Source organism: Onychostruthus taczanowskii, unplaced genomic scaffold (genome assembly GCF_017590055.1).
Source record: "Onychostruthus taczanowskii isolate IOZ18803 unplaced genomic scaffold, ASM1759005v1 scaffold10, whole genome shotgun sequence".
Taxonomy (NCBI): domain Eukaryota; kingdom Metazoa; phylum Chordata; class Aves; order Passeriformes; family Passeridae; genus Onychostruthus; species Onychostruthus taczanowskii.
In genome coordinates this window covers 16,064,638-16,087,642 of record NW_024496526.1, presented here as the reverse complement: position 1 = coordinate 16,087,642, position 23,005 = coordinate 16,064,638, and the positions used below count along the sequence as shown (strand labels likewise).

The following is a 23,005-nucleotide window of genomic DNA, read 5'->3' as shown; positions in this document are numbered from 1 at the left end:
GGCCCCTGGAATGGGCAAAATCCATCCCTGGGAGGGTGGGGAGTCCCTGGTACAGGTGCCCAGAGCAGCTGTGGCTGCCCCTGGATCCCTGGCAGTGCCCACAGCCAGGCTGGACACGGCTTGGAGCAACCTGGGACAGTGGAAGGTGTCCCTGCCATGGCAGGGGTGGCACTGGATGAGCTTCAAGTCCCTTCCAACCCAAACCAGTCTGGGATTCGCTGACTTTTCCATCACTTTCTTCCCTTTCCCTGTTGTTTAACAACTCCAACTTCCCAAAGCAGCACCAAAGCCAAGCCAATCTGGGACTACTTTACATCCAAATGTAAATTATGCTCATCCCCTGAAGGCATCTCCACACGTTGGATCGACCCAAGGAACGGCCCCCAGCATTGCTGAGCCCTGCAGCCCTGGGTGACACCTCGGCAGCCCTGGGTGACACCTCAGCAGCCCTGGGTGACACCTCAGCAGCCCTGGGTGACACCTCCTGTCCAGGTGCTTCCAGAGAGGAGATGTGAATCCAAATGAGGAGAACTACCACACAATGCCCAGGAATGCCTTTCTTCCCCCTCTGGGTCCAAGGGAAGCACTTGAGGAAATGAGGGTGGCAATCAGCCCACAGAGCCTGATAAAGGGACATGAGCACACATCACAACCATGCAAAAGAAGGAGTAAACATTTCTCTAAATAACTTTAATTCAGAAAAAGGAAACAATCCCATTTCGACCATTCCATGTCAAATTGGACAGGAAACAACTGGGAGATATCCCAAATATCACCCCAAGTGCAACATGTCTGAGAACATGAGCAATCTCTCATCCCTGTAAATAATGATTACTCACTATTTATGAGCATATGGACACACAACTGTCACTGTCTATGAAATGTCAAAAACCCCACAGCAACTGAAACTCTGTATTTTAAAGCTACAATTATTTATACAAGTTCCCAGTCTAGCAAAACATGAATATAAACTAATTATTAAAAATGAAATCATTGTTATAACAATAAATCGAATTATTAAAAAAATCCTTTTGGAAAAGTTGTTTGTGGTACAAGAGGAGAAATTTGCATTTACTGAGGAGTGGGATTTTTTTCCAGAAAAAGTTTTATGAGAATATTGTTACAAATAATGTAACATGTAGTCCAAAGAGCTCTTGGGATACACTGGTATCACTCCCAAGGTAAAAAATGGGAATTAGGAATCCTGATTATCCCAGTCCAAGCAGGATGGCAAGGCCCTGACCTAGAGAAATATTCTCTCATTTCTCACGTCATGAACCCCACGATGCATTTTTAAGGCTGAGACCCCCCAAGAAGGAGCTCTGCCCTTTATCAAACCCAGTATTATCCAGGGAGCCCAAACTCTGGCTGCTGCTGGCTGCTCTCACAGCACCTCCGTGTGACTGTGAGTCACTGAGCGCTCCTTGCAGCAGGAGGAGCGAGAGTCCCCAGGAGGGAGAGCTGGGAATTCTCCAGCAGGAGCTGCCGGGAGACCACAGCACCTCTCCCTCTGCATTCAGCCTCAGCCTGAGGGGAACATCTTCATCCCGGGATTCACATCCAGAGTTTTTATTTAACTGAGGCACACACACCTACAGCAGGCAATTTGGATTTTCCAGAGTTTTTAAACAAATGGTGTTTTTGTCACTGAAGTGATGCTACCTGGAGTGCTGGAGACCTGAGGAGCCGCACAGAAATCCCTCACTTTGTAATTAAAAACAACGTCAGAGATTGGCACTACAGTTTGGACAACTTAGGAAAAGGTTAGAGAAAATAAAACACATATAGTAATTGATAGAAATCAAAAGTATTAAAAATTAACTACAACATTTCATTTTAAACCAAATACCTCTAACTCAAGAAACATGAATTATTATTTTTTTTTACTTCCTGTAGTATCAGTGTCTCCTTTAATTACCCAGTCTCTGGATACCACTGCAGACAGAGTGGTTTGTTTACATCCAAGTCTGGCACAGGGAATCCGACATCACCGGGATGCTTCAAAGTAGAAACAGTTTGTTTTATGCAACACAGACTGGTCTGAGATCCACCAAGTGTGAGCTGCAGCCAGAGAAACGGCACAAAGCTGAGAAAAACAAATTATAAATTCCAATGTAAACAACAGCAAACACCCCAGAAAGGGGGAGGGAAGGGAGCGTTTCTGCTGGCTGAGGAGTGATCCGAGGATGGAGTGCTCTGTGTGTCCCGGGGGACAGGACAGAGAGGAGGTCAGTGATACGGAAACCTGGTGGAAAAATGGCATCGCCTACGGGGGACAGCCTCCGAGTGAAGCTGAGCCAGTCTCCAACCGAAGATGACACAAAAACCTCCCACACAGAACAATTCCGCCAGTGGGGAAGAGCTGAGCACCCGAATTTGAGAGACCAGAGGTGTAAATGTATTAATCACAATTAGAATTGCACTAAGGAAATCAGGGAAATTAACAAGTCAGATTTTTTTTGCTGCAAATTTCTGCTCCCTTACATTTGCAGCACTTCACCTGCCATGGACAGGGGCAGTATTTTAATCCATTCAGCCCCACTAGACTGTGATTATTATACATTAATAAGTAGGAATTTGCAAAAACCAAAGCTTTTCAATAGTATTTTCAGAAATGCTTTATTACTATGACTCAGAACTAGTCAGTACTTTCCAAATTATGACAGTCGATACTGATAATACTTTTAGTCTCACAAAATTATTCTTCCTACTTCTTACACTCTTTTATATACAGGAATTCAGTTCTAGTTCCCTTCTTCTCTACTTGTTTTAGAAACTTCAGTTCTACAATTGATCTTCACCTCCACTGGCTTTTAGGACACCCAAGGTTTATGTAAATATTAAATGAGTTATTTACCTTTCCAAAAGCCGAAGTGTTAGAATGATAAATATGCTATGACATAAACAAGGCATTGGTTATTAGCCTTGTTGGCAAAATAAAATGCAAATAACCTTTTGAACATCTAGCATCAGTCAAAATGATCTTTCTTATGAAAAGTAATTAAGAAGAGAGGTTACTATAAGCAGATTTGATGTCTGTTGCTCCAAATTGTTCAAGCAGGACATTTCAACCGGTTTCAGTCAAAACAGAAATTGTACCAAGCTGCTTCCTGCTCCGTTTTGCCAAGCAGGAGCACTGTGAAGTCTGGCACTCTGTAAATCCAAAGAAGCCCGAGTTATTTCTTTCCAAGGTTTCCTTAAATTGAAGGAAAAGGAAAGACTGCTCCCCGCGTTTGAGACGTCCCAGAGCTGAGCCATTCAGCTCGGCCAGGCCGATTCCCAATCGCTCTCCTAAGCTTTTGTCACGGAATTCCACCTCCTGCCGAGGAGCCCTTCCCACCAGGGAAAGTTCCCGCATAATGACCCGAGGTGTGACTCAATTAACAGCTCCATTGTGCTCCAGGGCCACGGGCACCCAAACCCGCCCGGGCAGCTCTCCCAGCCCTGCCCGCTGACCCCGGCAGCCTCTGGCCTGCAGCAAAAACGCAGCTTTATCTCAATTACCCGCGCGGCGCTAAGATAGGGCTGAAGCCATCTAACCTCGGGATGACACCGCCGCTCCCTCCCCATCCCTATCCCCACGTGCTCCCGCTGAAAGGATGGATGATCCGCTGTCCCACGGTGGCTGCCACCACCCTTTATCAAGATCCCAAAAAGCAGAACGTCCTCTCTACCTGCAGGTCGGTTCCTCTGGCTCAGCTCTATCTCAAAAGCACACTTGGGGATCAGTGACATTTGTCCCGGGCTGAGCTGATATCCCAAGCACTTGCGACGGGTTTGCTGATAGGTGTTAATGTGATAAGCCCTAATAAACTGCTCGTGAGGTGGAGACTTAAGAGCAAATCTTGGTGGCGTTCAACTCCAGCCACAACAAATTAAACGTGGAGCTCCTCAATGTAAGAGCTCTCCAGAGCTCAGCTGATCGAGGGTAATTCTGATTCACCGCTATCAAACGGGACATTAAACACGGCCCAGAGATGCTGCAGGTGACAGCACAGCAAGGATAAAGGATCAGAGCTGGAAACTGAAAGAATGCCTGGGAATAGAACTGAAATGGGCACTTGGGAGGAACATCACTGCACAGGGCAAAGGGACTGGGAGGAGGGGGAAAATTCAGGAGATGAAGGCAGGGAAAGATCTCAAACAAAACTGAAGTTCAAAATTCTGGGAATAAAAATCACAGGCCAGCATTTTGCTGCCTAATGCCAAACATACTTCAGTAATCTCAGCAGCCTCCAAACACTCCCCAAGTAAGTAAATAAATACAGGCGCTTCATCTAACTGAGGAATAACTTACACTGGGAATTTTATTTCCCCAGCAGATAACCCAGCTGATTTTAGTCAAACAAACCCAATTCCTTTCCTAAGCAAAGCATGCTCTTGATTTCAGCTGGTTTTGCATGGCAACACAATCCTTGGAGTTTCTCACATAGATTCCCATGCAGTCTTTCTGAGGGATCTCTGTTTTACAGAACATTTGCATGGTTGGAGCTGAAGTTATCCTCTGTTGGCCTCCAGTTTTCCTCTCTGCTCTCTGGGCTTCTTTGTTCTACAAAGTCTCTCGTTTGTGAGGAACTTTGAGGGTTCAACCACAGGTTATGAGTGCACAGCCCACACACAAACATCCAGTTAAGAGCAGGTTCTGTCCATGTGGGCAGTGATTTATGTGTATTTGTGTTTTTAAACCCAGACCTGAGTGCATTAGACAGCACCAGGCAGGTACTTCTGAGCAGCAGCTTAAGTAAATCCTCGCACATTTGATACTCTCCTAGCTCCCTGTAAAAATATTCATTATGGATATTTCTGCTGATACAGTTTAACAGGAAAACCAGGACTTGTGCAAAGCTAAAAGTTTCCTGCTTTGAAAGGAGAATGAAAAAGCTGTTCCAGGAGCACCACCACCTCCAGGACACCTCAAAGCCCGAGGATGAGCACTTCAAGTTCCAGCATTACAAAAGAAACTGAATGAACTAAGGGGAAAAAAAAAAAGAAAAAGAAAAAAAGAATTTCAAGTTAACTACTTCCAGTCGAAATAATCAGAAGTGAGCGTTGTATTTAATGATCAGAGAAGGCTCATCCCGAGGTGATCCCTGAAGGGCTGGGAAGGAAAGTCCCTTCCCACGGGTACGGTGTCAGCATTTCTGCAGCGTCAAAGCACGTCCTTAAGTTGCCATTCCTGCACTTTTCCTCTGTACCCCCAGGCCTGCGATGCCGTGCCAAGCTGAAGTGTAAATGAAGGGATGTGCAAACAAGCGCTGAGATGGAGGCTCAGATAGCTCCGACCGGGCAATCCCGGGATCACCCATTACCACCACATTTTCAGCTTCCTCACACGTCAGGTAAATTCACCTCCCAGAGCCTCCCGTGTGATTGTGCCTCGTTACCAAGCTGGATTTCACCTCACGATGTGCAACTCGGCAATCTCCAGTAACAGGTACTCAAATAAAAACACAGTTATGTGGTAAGAAACAAACCCAGGGCTTATCTATCCTGCAACTTTCTCCCTTTCCAGTCAAAACAATTCATCAGCGTTAGGAAGTACGAGTCTTACTCATCAGGGAAAAAAAGAAAACCCACAAGCGTCCCCGCTCAGTTTCTGAAGTCCCAAAAGGACACATTCCTGCTTCTGCTTAACAGCGATCGCCCTCTCACGCCAGTTTAAAAACAAACCCACACAATCTTCTTCCTCAGGTTTAATTCAGAGTAACTTATAAACGTTTGTAACATAAACATTGCTACAGAAGAGAAACCTAATTCTTTCACAGCTGGAATCTCCAAGTGAGAGAAATGAGCTGCTGATTTGTGAAACGCTGAGAGTGGATATAAATCTCTGAGATACTCATACAGAAACAGTTCCAGAATATTCATCACGAATAAATGGACCAAAATCTGCATTTTTGTACGTACAAAAGATCAATCACCAGCTAATTAAACCACATGCCTGCACCAGCGAGGCTGGGTTGTAAAGAACAGGGCAGACACATCACCCAAGCGTTTCAAATCCTGCAAATCTGTAAATAATGCTGATTTCCAGTGGGATATATCTGGGAAGGTGCTGTCTGACCCCGTGACACTCTGTGCCACGAGACCTTTCTGGTGCCACCAAGGTCCCCAAGGGGGCACCGGGAGCAGAGCGGTGCCCGGGGCCAGAGGAACACGGGGCTCGTGGCTCTGAACAGCAGATGGGGAACAGCAGCCGCCCTGAGCTGCAAACAACTTTCACTCGGGAAAAAAAGGCCGTGAGACACCCCAGAAACTGAGGGGGCAGAAATGAGCGTGCAGAGATTGCTCTCTCCCTCCAAAAGGTCCCTTTCCAAAGACAATCACAGCAGTACTTGCTATGAATTAAAGCTGTTTAGGTATTTGTCAAATATTTAACTACTGTCGCCCACAACAGCCGTTCCTAGACGGGATTTAATATGATTTTTTCAAAAAGTATCATCAAGAATTATCTGTGTTACACTGGGAGAAGGACAAGCCATGAATGAAACCATCACCACATGGCAATAATCTGAACAATCTAAGAATAGCAGTTTATAATCTTGCCTGGCTGATGATCTGGCACTATGTTTATATATTGCTTCAGTCATTTCGTTTTGAGACTATTACATAATATATCAAACAGAGCCACATGTCAGGGCTGAGAAAACAAACCTCACTCACACAGAAAAACAACTTTTAGGACAACACTAAAGTACTTTTATTGAAGTATAAATCTAATCTTCTCAACCATTTAAGCAGCCCATAAGCAGCTTGTTTGCTTGAACTCTTACAGCAATTTTCCATTAACAACTTTATTTTAAACACGATTTATCAGAATAACAGCAACTTTAAAGAATTAATTTAAATATTAAATGCAAGCACAGCACTGCAAGATAGACTTTCGAGGCTGAGAAAACCAAATTAGTCTCCAATATTGCTTCATTAGTACCCCGGTGTCGTTCCTTTTAACTACAATCCTAGCTTCTAGCAGCATTACTCTTAGGGAATTCCTGAAGTTTTGATCACAATATAATATGCAGTAAATTAAAAAATAACAGCCCACCATAATAAGACAGAGGATTCCTTTTAATACCAACAGTCAGGTGAGAAAAAGCAACGAGGAAAGCACGGAGCCTCCTTTGACAGCTGTAACCTCGGAAAAGCCAATCCACAGGCACAGAGGTTTGGCTGAGGCGGAGACACGGATTCATTGAGGAAATTCTGGAGGGTGCATTTACTATCGGCTCTGCAAGTACAGACACATCAGGCGACAGCCTCTGTCTGAGCTTGTGACACAACTCCCAGGAGCAGAAAATAAACCTTACTCTTACAGAAAAGCGTTTGAAGATCAGCAAGGCAAAGCAGTACATTCGGAGGACACCAGAGCTGCGTGCGAGCATTTTCAAAGCTGTCCAGCTGCTCACCAAAACCCCCACAAACTTATATTTACCTCGGCGCACAAAAGCTTTTCCACCCTTCAACACTACGAGCAGAACACACACCCCGTTGTCCACGCCGAACACCGGCTGGTTGATTTGGAAATAACCTTAAATCTCCAGCGCTTCACGCAACGATCCCAGCTGACGCCTCAGCCGTGCGATGCGCACCGAGCAGCAGCACAAACCAGCGGTGTTAAACAACTCCGAGCGGCACCGGGGGGGCTGCAGGAGCACAGACACTGTCCCACAGCGGGAGCCAAAGCTGCTGTGCGTCCCTGCAGCCCCACATGTGCACTGCGTGTGTGTGTCTGTGCCGGGCTGTGCCCTCAGCCCCACAGGTGCACAAGCGCAGGGACTGACAGCGGCCCGAGCCGCCACACGGAGCTGCCGCCGGGCTCGGGGACAGCCGGCCGGAGGAGAGGGACAGCGCGTCCCGCTGTCCCTCGGAAAGGGAGAAGCTGGCCCGGAGCCGCCTGTTCCCTGTGGAGCGGCTCAGCACAGCACCCAGCACTTCCACGCCGCCACCACCTCCCCAGCCCGAGCGACTTGACAGCCACTCACAACAGGGCTGGCAGGAGTAGTACGCGCCGAGCACCCCGAGCCGCTCCACCGGGCCGGCATCCCGAGCCCGCTGGCATCCCCAGCTGCTCCGGCATCCCGCGCACCCCGCACCGGCACAGCCCGAGCCCGCTCCGGCACCCCCGAGCCGCCGCTCCGGCATCCCGGCTCCGATACTCCGTTCCGCCCCTCCGGCACACCGAGCCGCTGTGCCGCTCGGACATCCCGAGTGGGCTCCGGCACGCCGAGCTGACAATCCGAACTGACACCCCGAGCCGGCTCCGGCACGCCGCGCCGCACGCTCCACCGCTCTGACATCCCGAGCCGCTCCGGCAGCCGGAGCCTGTCCGCCAGCCCGCTCCGCTCCGCCGGGCCGGCGCCGCGCTCCGCCGCTCTGACACCGCGCTCGGCCGCTCCGACACCGGTGCTGCCGCCGGCCCGTCCCGCCGCCCTCACGCCGAGCCCCCCCCGCTCACCCGCGCCCGGGACGCGCAGCAGAAGATGGCGGACGGCGGCAGGGCCCGCTCGCGGCGCCGGACCGCGGCTTACGCTGCGCCGTTTGCGCAGCGCCCCGAGCGCCCCGCGGCGGAGCGAGCGTAGCGCGCTTGGTGAATACCGGCGGCCGGTTCCCCGTGCGGGGGGTGCCTGTAAACAATGGTGCCCCCCCTGCGCCGCGCTCCCTTACCGATTCTTCCTCCTTCTCCATCCCCGTGGGCATCTGCGGCACGGCCCGGTTGATGGAGACGCAGTCGTTGAGGTCGGGCATGTCCTTGCCGCGGTAGATGGGCAGCGGTTTGGCGGCGTCTAGCGCCCGGGCGCGGAAGGAGAGTTTGCTCATTGTCTCCCCCTCACAATAACGCCGCCTCCCAGCCGCTCCCGCGCCGCGCCCGCGCCACCATGGAGGGTCCCGCCGCCCCGGCGCAGCTCCCGGCGGGGCCGCCCGTAGCCCGCAGCGCACGCCCCGCAGCCCTAGATCCGCGCCGGGCTCGCTCGGTCCGCTCCCTGCGCCATGGCAAACATGGCGGACATTAACCACAGCCGCTCGGCCCTCCCGGCAGCCCGCGCGGCGGGAGCGGCGCTGCGCGCGCAGCCGAGGGCGGGAGGCTGAGGGAGCCTCAGGGAGCCTGAGGGGGGCGGCGGGAGTGGAGCGCACCGAGCGTCCCGAGTGAGCCCTGGATGTACCCACGGTGTCACTGCAGCGTCCCCGCCGGCTGCCCACCGTGTCCCTGCTGTGTCCCCTCCCGGTGCCCACAGTGTCCCTACGATGCTCCAGCGGTGCGCCCACAGTGTCCCTACAGTGCCTCCGCTGTGTCCCCACAGTGTCCCCGCTGTCTCCCAGCTGTGCCCCCAAGATGTCCCCACAGTGTCCTCGCTGTCTCTCCACAGTGTGCCCGTATTGTCCCCAAAGTCTCTTCCCAATATCTCCCCACTATGGTCCCCACAGTGTCCCGGCTGGGTCCCCCACTGTCTCCTCACAGTGTCCCCACAAAGTCCCCGCCGTTTCCCCCACAGTGTCCCACATTGTCCCTGCCGTGTCCCCACAGTATCACCACTGTTTCCCTTCCAGCATCCACACAATGTTCCTGCTCTGTCCCCACAGGATCCTCACAGTGTCCTTAATGTCTCCCCACAGTGTCCCCACAGTGTCACCCTTCTCTGGACAAACCAGCAGGTTTGTCTCCCCAGCGTGTTGGTCAATGTGGACTTAAAGACTTCCAGCCACGAAAACATCAGGAGAATTGACACAAACCAACACTTCAGAAACAAACTTATGCCTGTGTAATTTTTTTTAATTATTTTTTTTTCCCTCCCCAGAGAATCACAGAATATTTAGGGTTGAAAGGGACCTCCAGAAAGCATCCAGTGCAACCAGGGTCACCTGCAGCAGGTGGGTTTGGAATGACTCTGGAGACACCACACTCTCCCTGGGAACCTGTTCCCATCCTCTGCCACCCTCATGGAAAATTCTTCCTCATTCTGAGGTGACCTCCTCGTGTTTTAGTTTACTAAACTCCTTCATCACTCTTTCCATCAAAAACAATGTCCTGCAACTTGGAACTGGGTAACCCCAAATTCTCACCTGGACAGAGCCTCAGTCCTCTGCCCAGCCAAAGCTTCCTGCATGAGCTGACATTAGTCTGCAAAACCTTCATCAAAGACCCTTAGTACCTCAAATATCCCCTCACTTCCATTTAGTTTTGACACCCTGAGACCAGGCAGCTGTTTCTCTCACCTCCACTTAGAGCTCTCACAGGAGCTGAAATAAACTGAAACTCTTACTCAAAACTTCATTGTTTGGATCACTGTGCCAACTGTACCTAATTTCAATTTTTTTTAAAATTTGAAAAAAATAAGTTCAGTCTCTGAATTGCCTTTTATTTTTAGTTAGCTGCTGTGTTTTTTATTTACATGGTTTTGTATAGCAAATACAACTGCTGTTCGTGACAAACACATGATTTACAAAATGAAGAATAAAGAATTGTGTCAGCTAGAGAGAGAGAGAGAGAGAGAAGGAAGATGAAACAAGCACAGGAATACACAGGAGGGAAACAGAAGCAGCAAGAACATTGTGTTCATCAGCCACAGACACAAATCAGCTTGGGAAAGAGATCTGGAAATTATATTAACTACTGCTATGAAAGCATCAGGTAAGTGTTCAGTCATGTGAGCAAATGAAGCTCTAAAAACATGAGAGAAGGAACAGAGAACAAAACTGTGATAGACTGCACTTATTTATAATTCCCTTAGAGTATTTTTATTTCATAAGATAGGCAATTCTTGCCTTGGATTAGAATTAACAGGTGAATATTTAAAATTGGTACGGTTTAGCTTAGAATTTCTAATTCAGCTCTGTTTTAGAAGCAGCCAAACTTGCCGCACCTCAGACAGGTTTGGTGCCCCTGGAGCAGCTGGGGATGAGCTGGCAGCAGAGTGGGGCTGGCATTTCAGGGGTGATTGTGACACGTCCTGCAGGAGCTGTGTTTTCCACCTGGATGCCATCAGCTGGCAGTTGTGAGCCCAGCTGCACAGGTGACATCCCTGGGACAGGAACAGGCAGCTTCTCCCCAAGCACTTCCTCAAGACTCCACGACTTTGCTCCCTCTGCTCCTGCAAGAAGCAGGCATTTTACACACTGCTGGAAGGCTTTTCCCCCTTTCAGTCAGCACAGATGAACAATAGATAATAACAACCTTTTCCCTTTGTGTGCATGTTCTGCTCTTTTTCACTACTTAAATTTAAAAAATACAAAAAATGAAACATATTTACCCTCCAGGTGGCTCTTAGTCCTAAACTCATCCCATTATTTTATTTCTACAAGCAATGCAATTTTTTTTTTTTAAGATGATGCCCTGTAGGGTACAGAAGGGGTTTTTTATGTAGTCACAAAAGCCTTTGCACAGAGCTGAACATGGGCAGAACTAAAGTTTCAGCTTGCATTAGTTTAGCTTTAAGCCAGAACCATCCATCTTTTAAGCACATAATCTGACCTCTTCCTCTTGTAAAATATTATAGGTTTTCTGAAGAATTGTAGCTGTAAAAAAATTAGGAGCTGTAACTCACCTGTAGATAAAATAATTTACTTTTCATGCACAAATCAAGGAAACAATGTCTCAAACGAAATTTATTTTTTCAATAGCTGAATTCTGACTCATCTTCATAGAGAAAATGGAATTGAATATGCACATTTGAACACTGGATTGACCAAAAATCCTCAGATTTTATTTAAGCATATATATCCGTGGAAATGTCAGAGTTGTATAGGCTCGGGGGCTTTATCACATCCTTGCTTTTGGTTCTGCTTCTCCATAGTGACATTTTACACAAGGAATCCTTGTTCTCACTCTAGCTGCCTAAAGCCTGGGATATTTCTGCAGATTTTTTGCAGATTTATCCTGTTTATTTGTTGGTTTGGGTTTGTTGGTTTTTTTCCCCCTAAATTAATCTTTTCCAAGCAAAACATCACTTCTGGATGATTGTCTCAGTGTACATTATTGCAACATGATCCAGCAGGAGCATGTACTACTTCTTTACTCTGTGTGTTGCCTTCTAAGTACAAAAAGTATTTAAAAAAAAATAAAAAGCTCAAAGAGTTCAGGAACAGAGATTCCAGAATTGATAGTGGCCCCTGCCAAGGCACGGTGCTGGGTGTCCAAAACCTTCATTCAAGGTGTTAAAAGAGAACTGGAATCTTTATGGTGCTGCTGACCTGGCTGTAAATACACACCAATAATCAGGATATGAAGTGTACAAAGAATCATCTCCTGCAATGTGCCAGGCACAGGCTCAGAAGGTGCAAGCAGGAAAGCCATGCTGACAATCCACATCACCAAATATTTGTAAATCCCAGATTCCAGCTCTTTACAGAGGGGTTTGAGCTCATGTTTAAGCAAATCCTCACTCGAAGGAAGCCTGAAATTATCCAGGAGCTGGCTTAGTAACTCCAGCACAAGGGAAAGTGCTGAGCTTTCCAGGAGATCCATGAATGGACGAGGGGAGTCTTTTTAAAGGTTATGAAGTCCTTCTTTCTCCCTGTGTCTGAGAACTCTGATTGAAGTGAAAGGAACCTCTGTCCTATTCATTTCAAAGGGGGTTTTGTCAGGAAAAAAGAGCTTGATCAAAGTAGCCAGCAAGCATGCTTAGTGCCTAATGCTCAGAGTTAATGTATCATTCCCAACCATTTCTATTTCCAATTATTCCAAGGGTTTAGGGAAGTGGCAGCCTGTGCATTTTCCCCTCGAAGGTCACCCAAACCTGTCAGGCAAACCCTGAAATGCAGTATAGAATAGCTTCCTGGGAGATTTAAAGCTCTGAATGAAAATTATACAAGTTGAAAATGGAGTTAAAATCTCAAGCCCAATGCCAATAAAATGATATAAAAGGGCAGCTATGAAAATAGCAGATTCCCCAAATTACAGCAGGAAGGGACAATGATGAAAAGCAGCAGGAAGCTCCTGATTTGAGAGATTTATATCAAAACTATTTGTGTCAAGAAATAGGTTTAAAATGAAAGGGAATTGTGCTTTGTGTGTGGAGGTTACCACAGGCATCGGGAGCTCTTTAAAGAAACCTGCTGCAGCTGTTTCCTGTGGTACAAAATCTTGGATTCTGACTCAGAAGATAAATCTACTCTTGACTGGGCTCTTTTACAGCCCAATTCAACAAGTGAGTTAACAATAATGCAGATATGAAACCAGAGGAATTTGGTTTGGAATTCTCAAGTAAAACCATGGGGAACCTGCAGAAATCTGGGGTTTTACCACCAGGAAAAAGGTAACTTTACAAAGCAGTGAAGAAAATAATGATCATGACTGGAACTAGAAAAGTATTGTTAAAAGAGTACCTAATAAGGATGATATTTGTGTGCTTTAACTTTGGAAAATTGGAGTAGAGATATTTACTCAACTGTTACTTAGAAAAACATAGCAGAGAAAAATCATGAAAACCAAGTTTACAAATGTATGCAAATTTATCCCAAAATCTCACACCTCAGAAGGCAAACACAAGATAATTCTTTTTTTATTTTTTTTAAAAATCAGTGCATTTTGAGGAGCTGGGAGCTCCCCAGCTTGTATCAAAAAATTACAGCAACCCCCATCCTGCAACTGAAAATATCAATACAGTAAGACTCATGGAGCATTGAAAACTGTTTTTATTTTTATTCAGGTTTCAGAAGTCAGAGTGAAGGACTTGCCATAAAGGGGACTCTGGAAAATTCTGTCCCAGAAGTAAAAGGTACTCCCTTTCCTCCTCAGAGCTCTGTAGTTCAGCTGCATTTCAGCACAAGGGCAGAAGTGGGGCTGCTTTCTAAAAATAATTTTTCAGGCAACTGCAAAATCATAAAATCACAGAATCCTAGAATGGTTTGGGTTGGAAGGGACCTTAAAGGTCCCCTCATTCCATGGGCTGGAACACCTTCCAGTAGATAAAAACAAGAAATTAGGAAATGCACCAAGTGTACCTTTCATAAAAATAAAACCCACCTAAAAGGTCACCTACAAAACCCCAACAAACCCTCCTTGATTTGACAATCGCTGTCTTCTGGATTAATGGCCTGGACTTAACAATTTTTCTTTCTGATTCACAATGGCAACATTTTCCCTGCCCACCTTGCTCTGAGGTTGGTGTCATTGCTTTGTGCCGATCTGGAGTGGGAATGTTTAATGTTCCATGCAGAGAAAACCCTGAAAACCCCCAAAATCTCCCCAGCTGGGATAGGACCATAGTGAGAACCATTTCCTGCTGTGCAGAAACAAGCCAGGTCTCACTTCTGGAAACAATTCCCTGTCCCAAATTGCTGGTGCCAGCTGGAATTGGGATGTTTCCCTCAAAAGGAAGATTTTACTTTTATCTGACTGGGATGAAAATCAGAGGGAAGTTTCTTGTCACTTCTATGGGATCAGGTGTGCTCTGCACTTCCCCCATTTTCCTGCAAAGTGGGGCTGAAAGCCTCCACAGCAAAACCAGAATCTCTCCCAGCGTTGCTGTGCATCAAGGAACACAAATATTTGCTGGGCTGCGAGAGGAGTCAAAAGGAAAATGAAAGTGTTTTGTGGCAGTGAGGAATGGAGACAATGTTTGCAGTGCTCTGTGCACACATTTGTAATAACAAAAGGAAGTTTGGAGCTCTTGTGGGGAGTTATGCAATCAACATGCAGATTTAAAGATGTATTCAAGCTTCACTTTGCTGCACTTCCTTGTCAAAGGTTGTTTTAAGAAAATAGCATAAAAAAGGACACTTTTAGTGTGCAGACAGCAGTCGCAGCAAAGCTGATGCAGTATTCCCACTTCCAGTTGCCATTCACCCCGTTCATTGGGATCTGCTGCTCCAGGTACAGCCAGGACTTCATAAACACACAAATGCTCTGTGAGCTGCTCACCTTCACAGCAGCTCCTGCTTCCTCAGGAGCACTGGGAGCCCTGCTCAGCTCGGGAATTTCCTCTCAAATAAAGACTAAGGACTCCACAATGCTCCCTGGAAAGAGGGAACAGCTTTGCCCCTTGGCACATCCAGCTACTTCACTCTTGTCCTTTTGGTTTAAAACCTCAGTGGAAGAGGGAGCAGTGAGTTTATTTTGGAAGCTGGAGAAGGACTTTGGATGAAGGCCTGGAGTGACAGAACAAGGGAATGGCTTCCCACTTCCAGAGGGCGGGGATGGGGGGATAAGGGGAAGGAATTGTTCCCTGGGAGGGTGGGGAGGCCCTGGCACACATTGCCCAGGGAAGGTGTGGCTGCCTCTGGATCCCTGGAATTCTGTGTTCCTTGTGTCCCAGACCAGAGCATGGGCAGAGCAAGCCCTGCTCATAAAATTCCTCTGAACTTCAGTAAGAAAAAAAGGAAGAGGGAAAAGTGGGAACTGAAGTGTGGCCACGGGCTAGAGCAGGCAGGGCAAGAGGGCATTGGTCAAAGTGAGGGAATGGAGATCCTTTAAATCAGTTCTCATGTGTGAGCCTTGGAAAACTGAAAATGAAAATAATGGATTACTCAAGGTAGTGACAGGATGAGAGGGCAAAATTTTAAGCTGCAGCAGGGGAGTTTAGCTGGACATGAGGAGGAATTTCTTCACAGAAAGGTTGATTGGACATTGGAAGAGGCTGCCCAGGGAGGTTTGGAGTCCCCATCCCTGGAGGTGTTGAGGAACGTCTGGCTGTGACAGTTGACAAGGTGGTGATCAGCCACAGGTTGGACCCAAAGATCTCAGAGGTCTTTTCCAACCAAACTGATTGTGTGATTCTGGAATATTTGTGGAATATTTGTGGTTCTCAGGCCGCTGGATCCCTGGAATTCTGTGTTCCTTGTGTCCCAGACCAGAGCATGGGCAGAGCAAGCCCTGCTCATAAAATTCCTCTGAACTTCAGTAAGAAAAAAAGGAAGAGGGAAAAGTGGGAACTGAAGTGTGGCCACGGGCTAGAGCAGGCAGGGCAAGAGGGCATTGGTCAAAGTGAGGGAATGGAGATCCTTTAAATCAGTTCTCATGTGTGAGCCTTGGAAAACTGAAAATGAAAATAATGGATTACTCAAGGTAGTGACAGGAAGGGATGGGCAAAATTTTAAGCTGCACCAGGGGAGTTTAGCTGGCCATGAGGAGGAATTTCTTCACAGAAAGGTTGATTGGACATTGGAAGAGGCTGCCCAGGGAGGTTTGGAGTCCCCATCCCTGGAGGTGTTGAGGAACGTCTGGCTGTGACAGTTGACAAGGTGGTGATCAGCCACAGGTTGGACCCAAAGATCTCAGAGGTCTTTTCCAACCAAACTGATTGTGTGATTCTGGAATATTTGTGGAATATTTGTGGTTCTCAGGCCGCTGCAAACACCCAGTTTCCAGCGGGCCAGGTCCTTGGGAAGAGGCAGGATTTATGGGACAGCCAATGCAGAGAAGAGCAGGAGCAGCTGGAACTTCAGAGATCTGAAGAGGTGCCCAAACCACGTGGGACCATTTCTGTGGAAACTGCACAGACTTCCCAGAGGAAAATCAGGGAATCTCAAGGCATGATGAGAATTTCTAACCCTGAAATCCTAAATAATCCTATGAGATTACAGAAAAGGACATTCGTGCTTCTGGCTACTCCAGGAATAAGAAAAAATCTTCCAAGACAAAAGAATGGCTGGGTTTGGTAATGTTTCTGCAGGTACATGAGTTGTGTCACTAATTAATCATTCTTGGAAACAAAGGAGAATAAAGGAGTGGAAAATAATGCCATTATATAATAGGAAAATTACATCAGAGTTTCATTCTGCAATTGAAAAGAAATGCCAGTTCAATAGGCAGGTTTTCAAGGAGCCCAAATTAATCCATCCCTTTTCCCCCAAGTATTTGGTGGTTGGTTGTTAATTAATTTCTTTGCACGATTCTCTGGATTTCAAACATGCAGACATTTTGAGAGCTTTTCCTGAAGGTTAATCCTTTTGAGGAAAATGATCCATAAAGCTGCGAGGAGCTGTAATCCCAACCTGTCTGCATTATCCAAACTCCACTTGTGAGAGACCAAGCAAACAGTGACCTCACATCACCTGGGACACATTAAAATATTCCAGCTTGGGAAGTTGTGGTTCCATGCCCAGCTTTCCTTTCCTGCTGGCACCTCTTTAATAACAGGTTGTGTTCTGCTCCATTACCAGCTGGAGAGGGAGCAGGCTGTCCCCGTGACAGGACAACCACAACAAGGAGCTCTAGGTCTGGCACACCGTGGAGTTTTGAAATTCCTGAGGAGCGGCTCTCAGGCCTCCACTCCTGTGGGAGAGGCTTGGTGGTTTTTGAGCAGCACTTCCAGAGCTTTTCCTTCTCCCCAGCTGGGGATGGGAGGGGAGCCCTTGGCTGCTGCAGCACCAGGAATTGGATGATCGCTTTTCCCATGGATCCTGCTGTGGTCTGACTGCAATTTGCCAAATTGCAGTTTGCCAATCTCATTTCTGTGTTTGGCCTATTCTCATGGACACATCATCATCCAGAGCATGCTTGGAATATATGAAATTCCTTTTCCCCCTCTTTTAGCCATATCTGTAACATGTCAGTGCTTCCAGGAATCATTTCACTGGGATATTCCTGCACGAGACAGGGAGGAGCTGGAGCTATGGATACATCCAACCAAACCCTGTTTCCATCTGCCATGAGATTGATAATCTGTAATTTATTGTAACCATCCCCACCTCAGTTCCTGCTCTTCCTTTAGATATAATTTCACGGCTTTTCTTTTTCTACTTTTGGAAACGGTTTTATTTACGTTGTCTATTTTGTGTTTAGATTTTAAATTATAATTTCAGCAAGTTCCTGTTCTCCTCATTCAGGGAAAAATGGCCCTGTTAATGTAAAGGGCCATATGGTGTCAGTTTAAAAGATTCAGTGCAAATTTGATACTGGCATAGGAATCAAGCAATGTAAAAAAATCTTTGGGAAAGGTCAAGCTGGTGTCAGCAGTGGCAGAGCAGAGGCTGTGGTGACACTGGGCCCTGTGGGTGGTGGTGGCATCACTACATCCAGGGGGAGTTTGCTACTCCAAAACCTCCCAAAAGCCAATACTTAAAATTAATTTATAAATAGACTTCGAAAACAAGTTTAATTTCATGTATATCCAGCAATCCCTTTAGATCTGTTGCTGACAACATAAATTAATGTTTTAACTGAGAATCAACAGAATTTTTCATTCTCTAGTTTTGCTTTGACAAGTTTGCAATATAAATCTTATCTATATAAATCTTATGTGCAAACTTTCCTGAATTTATTTTAAAAGTATCTTATTTAAGCAAGTGCTTAATTCGAGCATGACATGTGATTTGCCAAACAAACTTATGACTAAGGCAACACAGAGTGAGTTCAGTAGGACCAAAATTTGCTCCAGTGTGATTCATCAATGAGTAAGAGTGATGCTATCTGGAGTTTTAATCTAAGCACAGATTTGAATAATGACCTGAATTTTTTGGAAGAGCAGCTAGCTAAGCAAGAAAAGGGGGGGGAAAAAAAATCTGTAAAGAATTCTGGGCTTGATATCACCACCTATTTTCAGCTGTATGAGTCAGTGAGCCATCACATGGATTTGCACAGAAATATCAAAGCAAATCCCACTTCAAGCCCACACCACTTCCCAATATATCCCCTCACTCATCGATCCCAGCAAAGCAGGGAACGTCTGTTTGTCTGAAATAAAAGAGCAGGGCTCCAGGAACAATGAACTTTCTTAAAACAAAGCCCCTAATTTTCTGTGAAACTCCTGTCCAGGCTGATTTACCAAGAAGAAAGACACAGTCCAAAAGTGCCACTTGCTGAGCTCAATCAGCGGAGCCTTTCCCACGTGTGCAGAGACCCAGGGAGGGAAATTCTTTTGCAAAATTGCAAAAAAAATTGTCTAAACTGACAGAGATGGCAATGTGTGCAAATACTCTTTAATAACAATGATTGAGAGAGCTGCAGCTGCCATGCAGGACGTGAAATGTGACACATTTCTTCAATATTAGGAGCTTATTGGGATATAAATGTGAGCTGCCTCTGGATCCAGGGGAGGAACATCATTTGCAGTGGTTCATATTGAGAGACATGAAGGCAATTACTTGCTCGAAGAAAACATAACTCAGTCTGTTACAGAAGAGTTCTGCTAAGTCCCATCCTAGCAGAAGATGAAGCTTTGACAGACTTTCATTTTTTCCCAGAATGTTCTGCAATGTTTTGCAAGTTGCTGCCAGATGTGAGGTCCTCTGGAAATTAAAAGAGGGATTTAGGCAATATTTTAATGTGATATTCAGAACTGCAACATTTGCATGCCAGAAGATGAAAAAAACAGATAGTTCTGAACTTTTATTTCTTTTATTGACCAGAAAATCTTCTGTGGGTTTGTAAATCCCATCACTTAGGACATCCTACTCTTCAATAGTTTATAAGCCCCTATAACTGAAGATTATTAGGATCTCCCACTATAAAAAGGATTTAGCTGTGAATTAACAAGCAAACAAAGAGGAGAAATGGAAAATGACACTGGGTCATCTCATTAGCTGGCAGTGTGGGGATCAGTCACAGGCTGGACTCAGTCTTGGAGATGTTCTCCAACCTCAGTGATCCTGGGATTCTGTGATTCTTCCTTGCACAAGTGTAGTGTAATCTTTGCTGGGAGTTCTTCAGTGCCAAATGGACCAGAATGGGTGTTCATGAGATGTTCAAACACAATTAGGAGAAATTCCTACTTTAGGGGAAGCAGTGCAGGAAAGCTCCTATTGGGAAAGTGCTGGATGGCAGAATGGGACCTTAAATCCCATCCCATTCCCACCCCTGCCATGGGGACACCTTCCACTATCCCAGCTGGCTCCAAGCACTGTCCAACCTGGCCTTGAACACTTCCAGGGATCCAGGGCAGGCAGAGCTCCTCTAAATCATGGATCAGGGTGGTGTGGAAAAGATGCTTTCAGAGCAAAAAGAGACTCAAAGCCCTCAAAAGATGGGAAATGTGAGGAAATAGATGTGCCATGTTATTCCATCCCCTGCAGGCTGTTCAGGAAGCAGCTGCAGCTGCTGTTTGGAGTTCTGCCTGCAAATCCATTTCTCTGACTTCCATGGCAAAGTCCCACCCTCAGCGAGGGCACATTCCTGCAGGAGCTGGCAGGGTTCTCACCTGGATATACGAATGGCTCAGGGAAGTCAATCCCCATCCAGCCATTCCTCCATCAGGGCACAAGACCTTACGTGTCTTCTTGTACAGCAACATCAATTTTATTCCTTCCTTTTAGATCAATATTTTTTATTCTGAAATCCAGTGCCACATACTCATTTTTGTTCTTAATATAAGTGTTGTGAAAATAAAATCAAATCTGATCGACTGGGAGCAACCAACAAACATCCACACACTTCAGTGGGTTCCAGCAGGAGCACAAGCTCCAAGTATGGCTCAGATGATGTAAAGGTATTCAGGAGAGAAACAGGCACGTCCTGCTGAGACCACTGAGAAATGCAATTCCTGCTCCTCGAGCACCAGGGGTAACAAATCCCCCGGAGAGGAGAGGAGAGGAGAGGAGAGGAGAGGAGAGGAGCATGCCTGGCCTGCTCCCATGGAAGGAAGGCTGGAGAGGGAAGGTTGATGGCTGGAGAGGGAGCACTGATCACACATCCAGAGGGAGAGGAACAACTCTCAGAGCAGATGAAAACCAACGCTGAGGTTGGAAATCAGGAGACAATTGCTGCTGTGGGGTGATATCGCAATCAGAACAACAGGAGGAAAAGGTCAAATATGCTCTGATGGAGCTTAAAAACTTTAAAAAGGATTATTCCATGCTCTGCTGAGGCTTCCCCACAGGCAGAGCCTTTGCAGCACTATTTTGGGGCTGGAATTTTTGGCTTTAAGCAAAACTTTTTACCCTCAGTGATGCAGAAAACAAGCAAGGTCTCCTCCTGGCACTGGGAACCAGAGCTGTGGAGCAACTGGGAAAAGCAGGGCAGTGAGATTGAAGGGAGAAATAAATTTCCAAATGTCTTTGGAAGGCTTTGTGGAATGGCAATCCAATTTTCACGGAGCATTTAAGCCCTGACCCAGACGTGTGAGCAGGGAACTGTGGCAAGAGTCCTCGCCAGGGTGGGTGGGAGCAGGGTAAATTTAGCTGGGTTTGTTTGGAGATCAGACTGTGCTTCTCACACTCTGCTGAGGAGATGCTCTAGAAAAGCTTCCAAACACCCCCGTGTTTCTGAACTCTCCCAGAAGTTGAATAGGTGCAATTGTCTGCAGGGCTGAAGGAAGAGTGCTCTCAGATTTCAAACAAAAAAGAGATCGTGCAACTGGAGTTAAAAGCAGCAATTTCTGAGACAAGAAAGCTTTCAGTTCCTGGTTATTTACCTGATGTGATGGGTCTTGATGCCCTTCTGCAGCACCGCCAGCAGCTGATTGAAAATAACCTTGCTTTTTAACTTTCCTTTTTCTCAGAAGCAGAAACTTTGAGCCATTTTACTCTTTCTTTGGTTCCAAAAAGAAGTAGAAGGGAACATGAACTTCTGATCAGATGTGCCTTACCAGGGCTTGGTTCTATTGAAGAAAGTAGTAGAAATAAACTTCTTTGAGGATTAAGAGTTAGAAATTAGGAGGTCTCTAACTGAGGGAAATTTTAAAGAAGTCTCATTCCATCTTTTAAGGATCATTAAGAAAGACCATGAACCACTCCCTGGACCTGATAACTAAAGGCATCTAATTAGTTACATCTCCGTAACACCTCATTAACCACATTAGAATTTGTGAATTTGTTCATTCAGATCAGCTGAATTTGTTCATTCAGATCAGCTGAATGGTGCCCCAAAAGCTGCACTCAGGGAGCCTCCCCTGATGTCTGGGAGGAAGGGACAACCCAGCTTTCCTGTCAATGGGAACAGCTGGGGCTGAAGGAAGGGAGCACAAACCCCATCTTTTCTTTTCTCCCTTTCCCAGGGTGGGAATGGTCCCTGCTCACACTGAGGAGTCTCCTGGCTCTGAGCAGCTCCTGGAACAGGGACATTTGCTCTTCTGAAAACCCTTGACATCTCTGAGATGATCATCTCCTAAAAGTTTTAGGATCCAAATCAATAACCTATTCCACTTTCCTTTCATTCAGTAAATAATTGTGCTCATTTTGCTGCAGGTCCAACGATCCTTGGGATACACTTCACTCAGTCTTGCTGTTTAATCCATGATTTTATGAGGCACTTAGGTCATCCTTATCAGGCAGTTAATAAGAGGATCCCTGTCAATAGCTAATGTCAACATCTTCCTCTGGAAACTAATTAATGGAAGTGCAGCATTCCCATCCTTTGGAATGTGGCTCAGTTCAAAGCTCTGGCTAACAAAGAAAAGGAAATAATTACAAAACATGCAGAGGTGCTTTGGGGTTTGTTGGGAAACGTCCTTTGTCCTTTGGATACCTAGGAATTGCTTAATATTAAATTATCTTCTTACAAATGAAACTCTTTCAGCCTCAGGGCTGGAAGGTGTTTTTAATCTCCCAGTGTTCCACAGGCCGTAAATGCACAGAGGTTTTCACAAGGCTGAGGCCCTGACCAGGTGATGGGAACATGGGACAGGGACAGGGCAGGGACACCTCCCACTGTCCCAGGCTGCTCCAAGCCCTGTCCAGCCTGGCCTTGGGCACTGCCAGGGATCCGGGGGCAGCCCCAGCTGCTCTGGGCACCCTCCCAGGCAGGAATTCCTTCCCAATGTCCCATCCTTCCCTGCCATCCCTCAGTTTGAAGCCATCCCTGTTGGTGTGAACGCAGGATGCAGTGCAGGCACAGCACACACAGCTCACTTCGGGCCACGGCCGCGATAACATCTTGTTGTACACGTTCCGTAATTAATTTTAATTTACTTAATTAAGAATTGAGTCTTTGGGGAAGGAAGATGAAAAAGTTCCTTCATAAACTGACAATGGGCAATTGTTCCCAGCTTCTTATCCTGGAGGCACGGGGGATAATGGGAGCTATAGAAATCCTTGGACAGATTGATGTTATGGATGTGATAGGAATCCCCCGGCACTCGCACAGTAATGGCACCTCCTCGCTCTTCCCTCACCATTCCCCATCTTCCCAAGGAAT

The 23,005-nt window shown here is 46.5% G+C and overlaps 1 protein-coding gene across 1 annotated transcript in view; it reads right to left on the bottom strand.

The window, feature by feature from the left end:
• EPC2 (enhancer of polycomb homolog 2) overlaps window positions 1–8,836 on the bottom strand; it is a 35,396-nt gene extending 26,560 nt beyond the window's left edge. The window contains exon 1 of the mRNA XM_041408224.1: window positions 8,665–8,836. Within this exon, the coding sequence (XP_041264158.1) occupies window positions 8,665–8,817 (153 nt within the window). The 5' untranslated portion in view covers window positions 8,818–8,836. The remainder of the gene's footprint in view (window positions 1–8,664) is intronic.
• Between the last annotated feature and the right edge of the window lie 14,169 nt (window positions 8,837–23,005).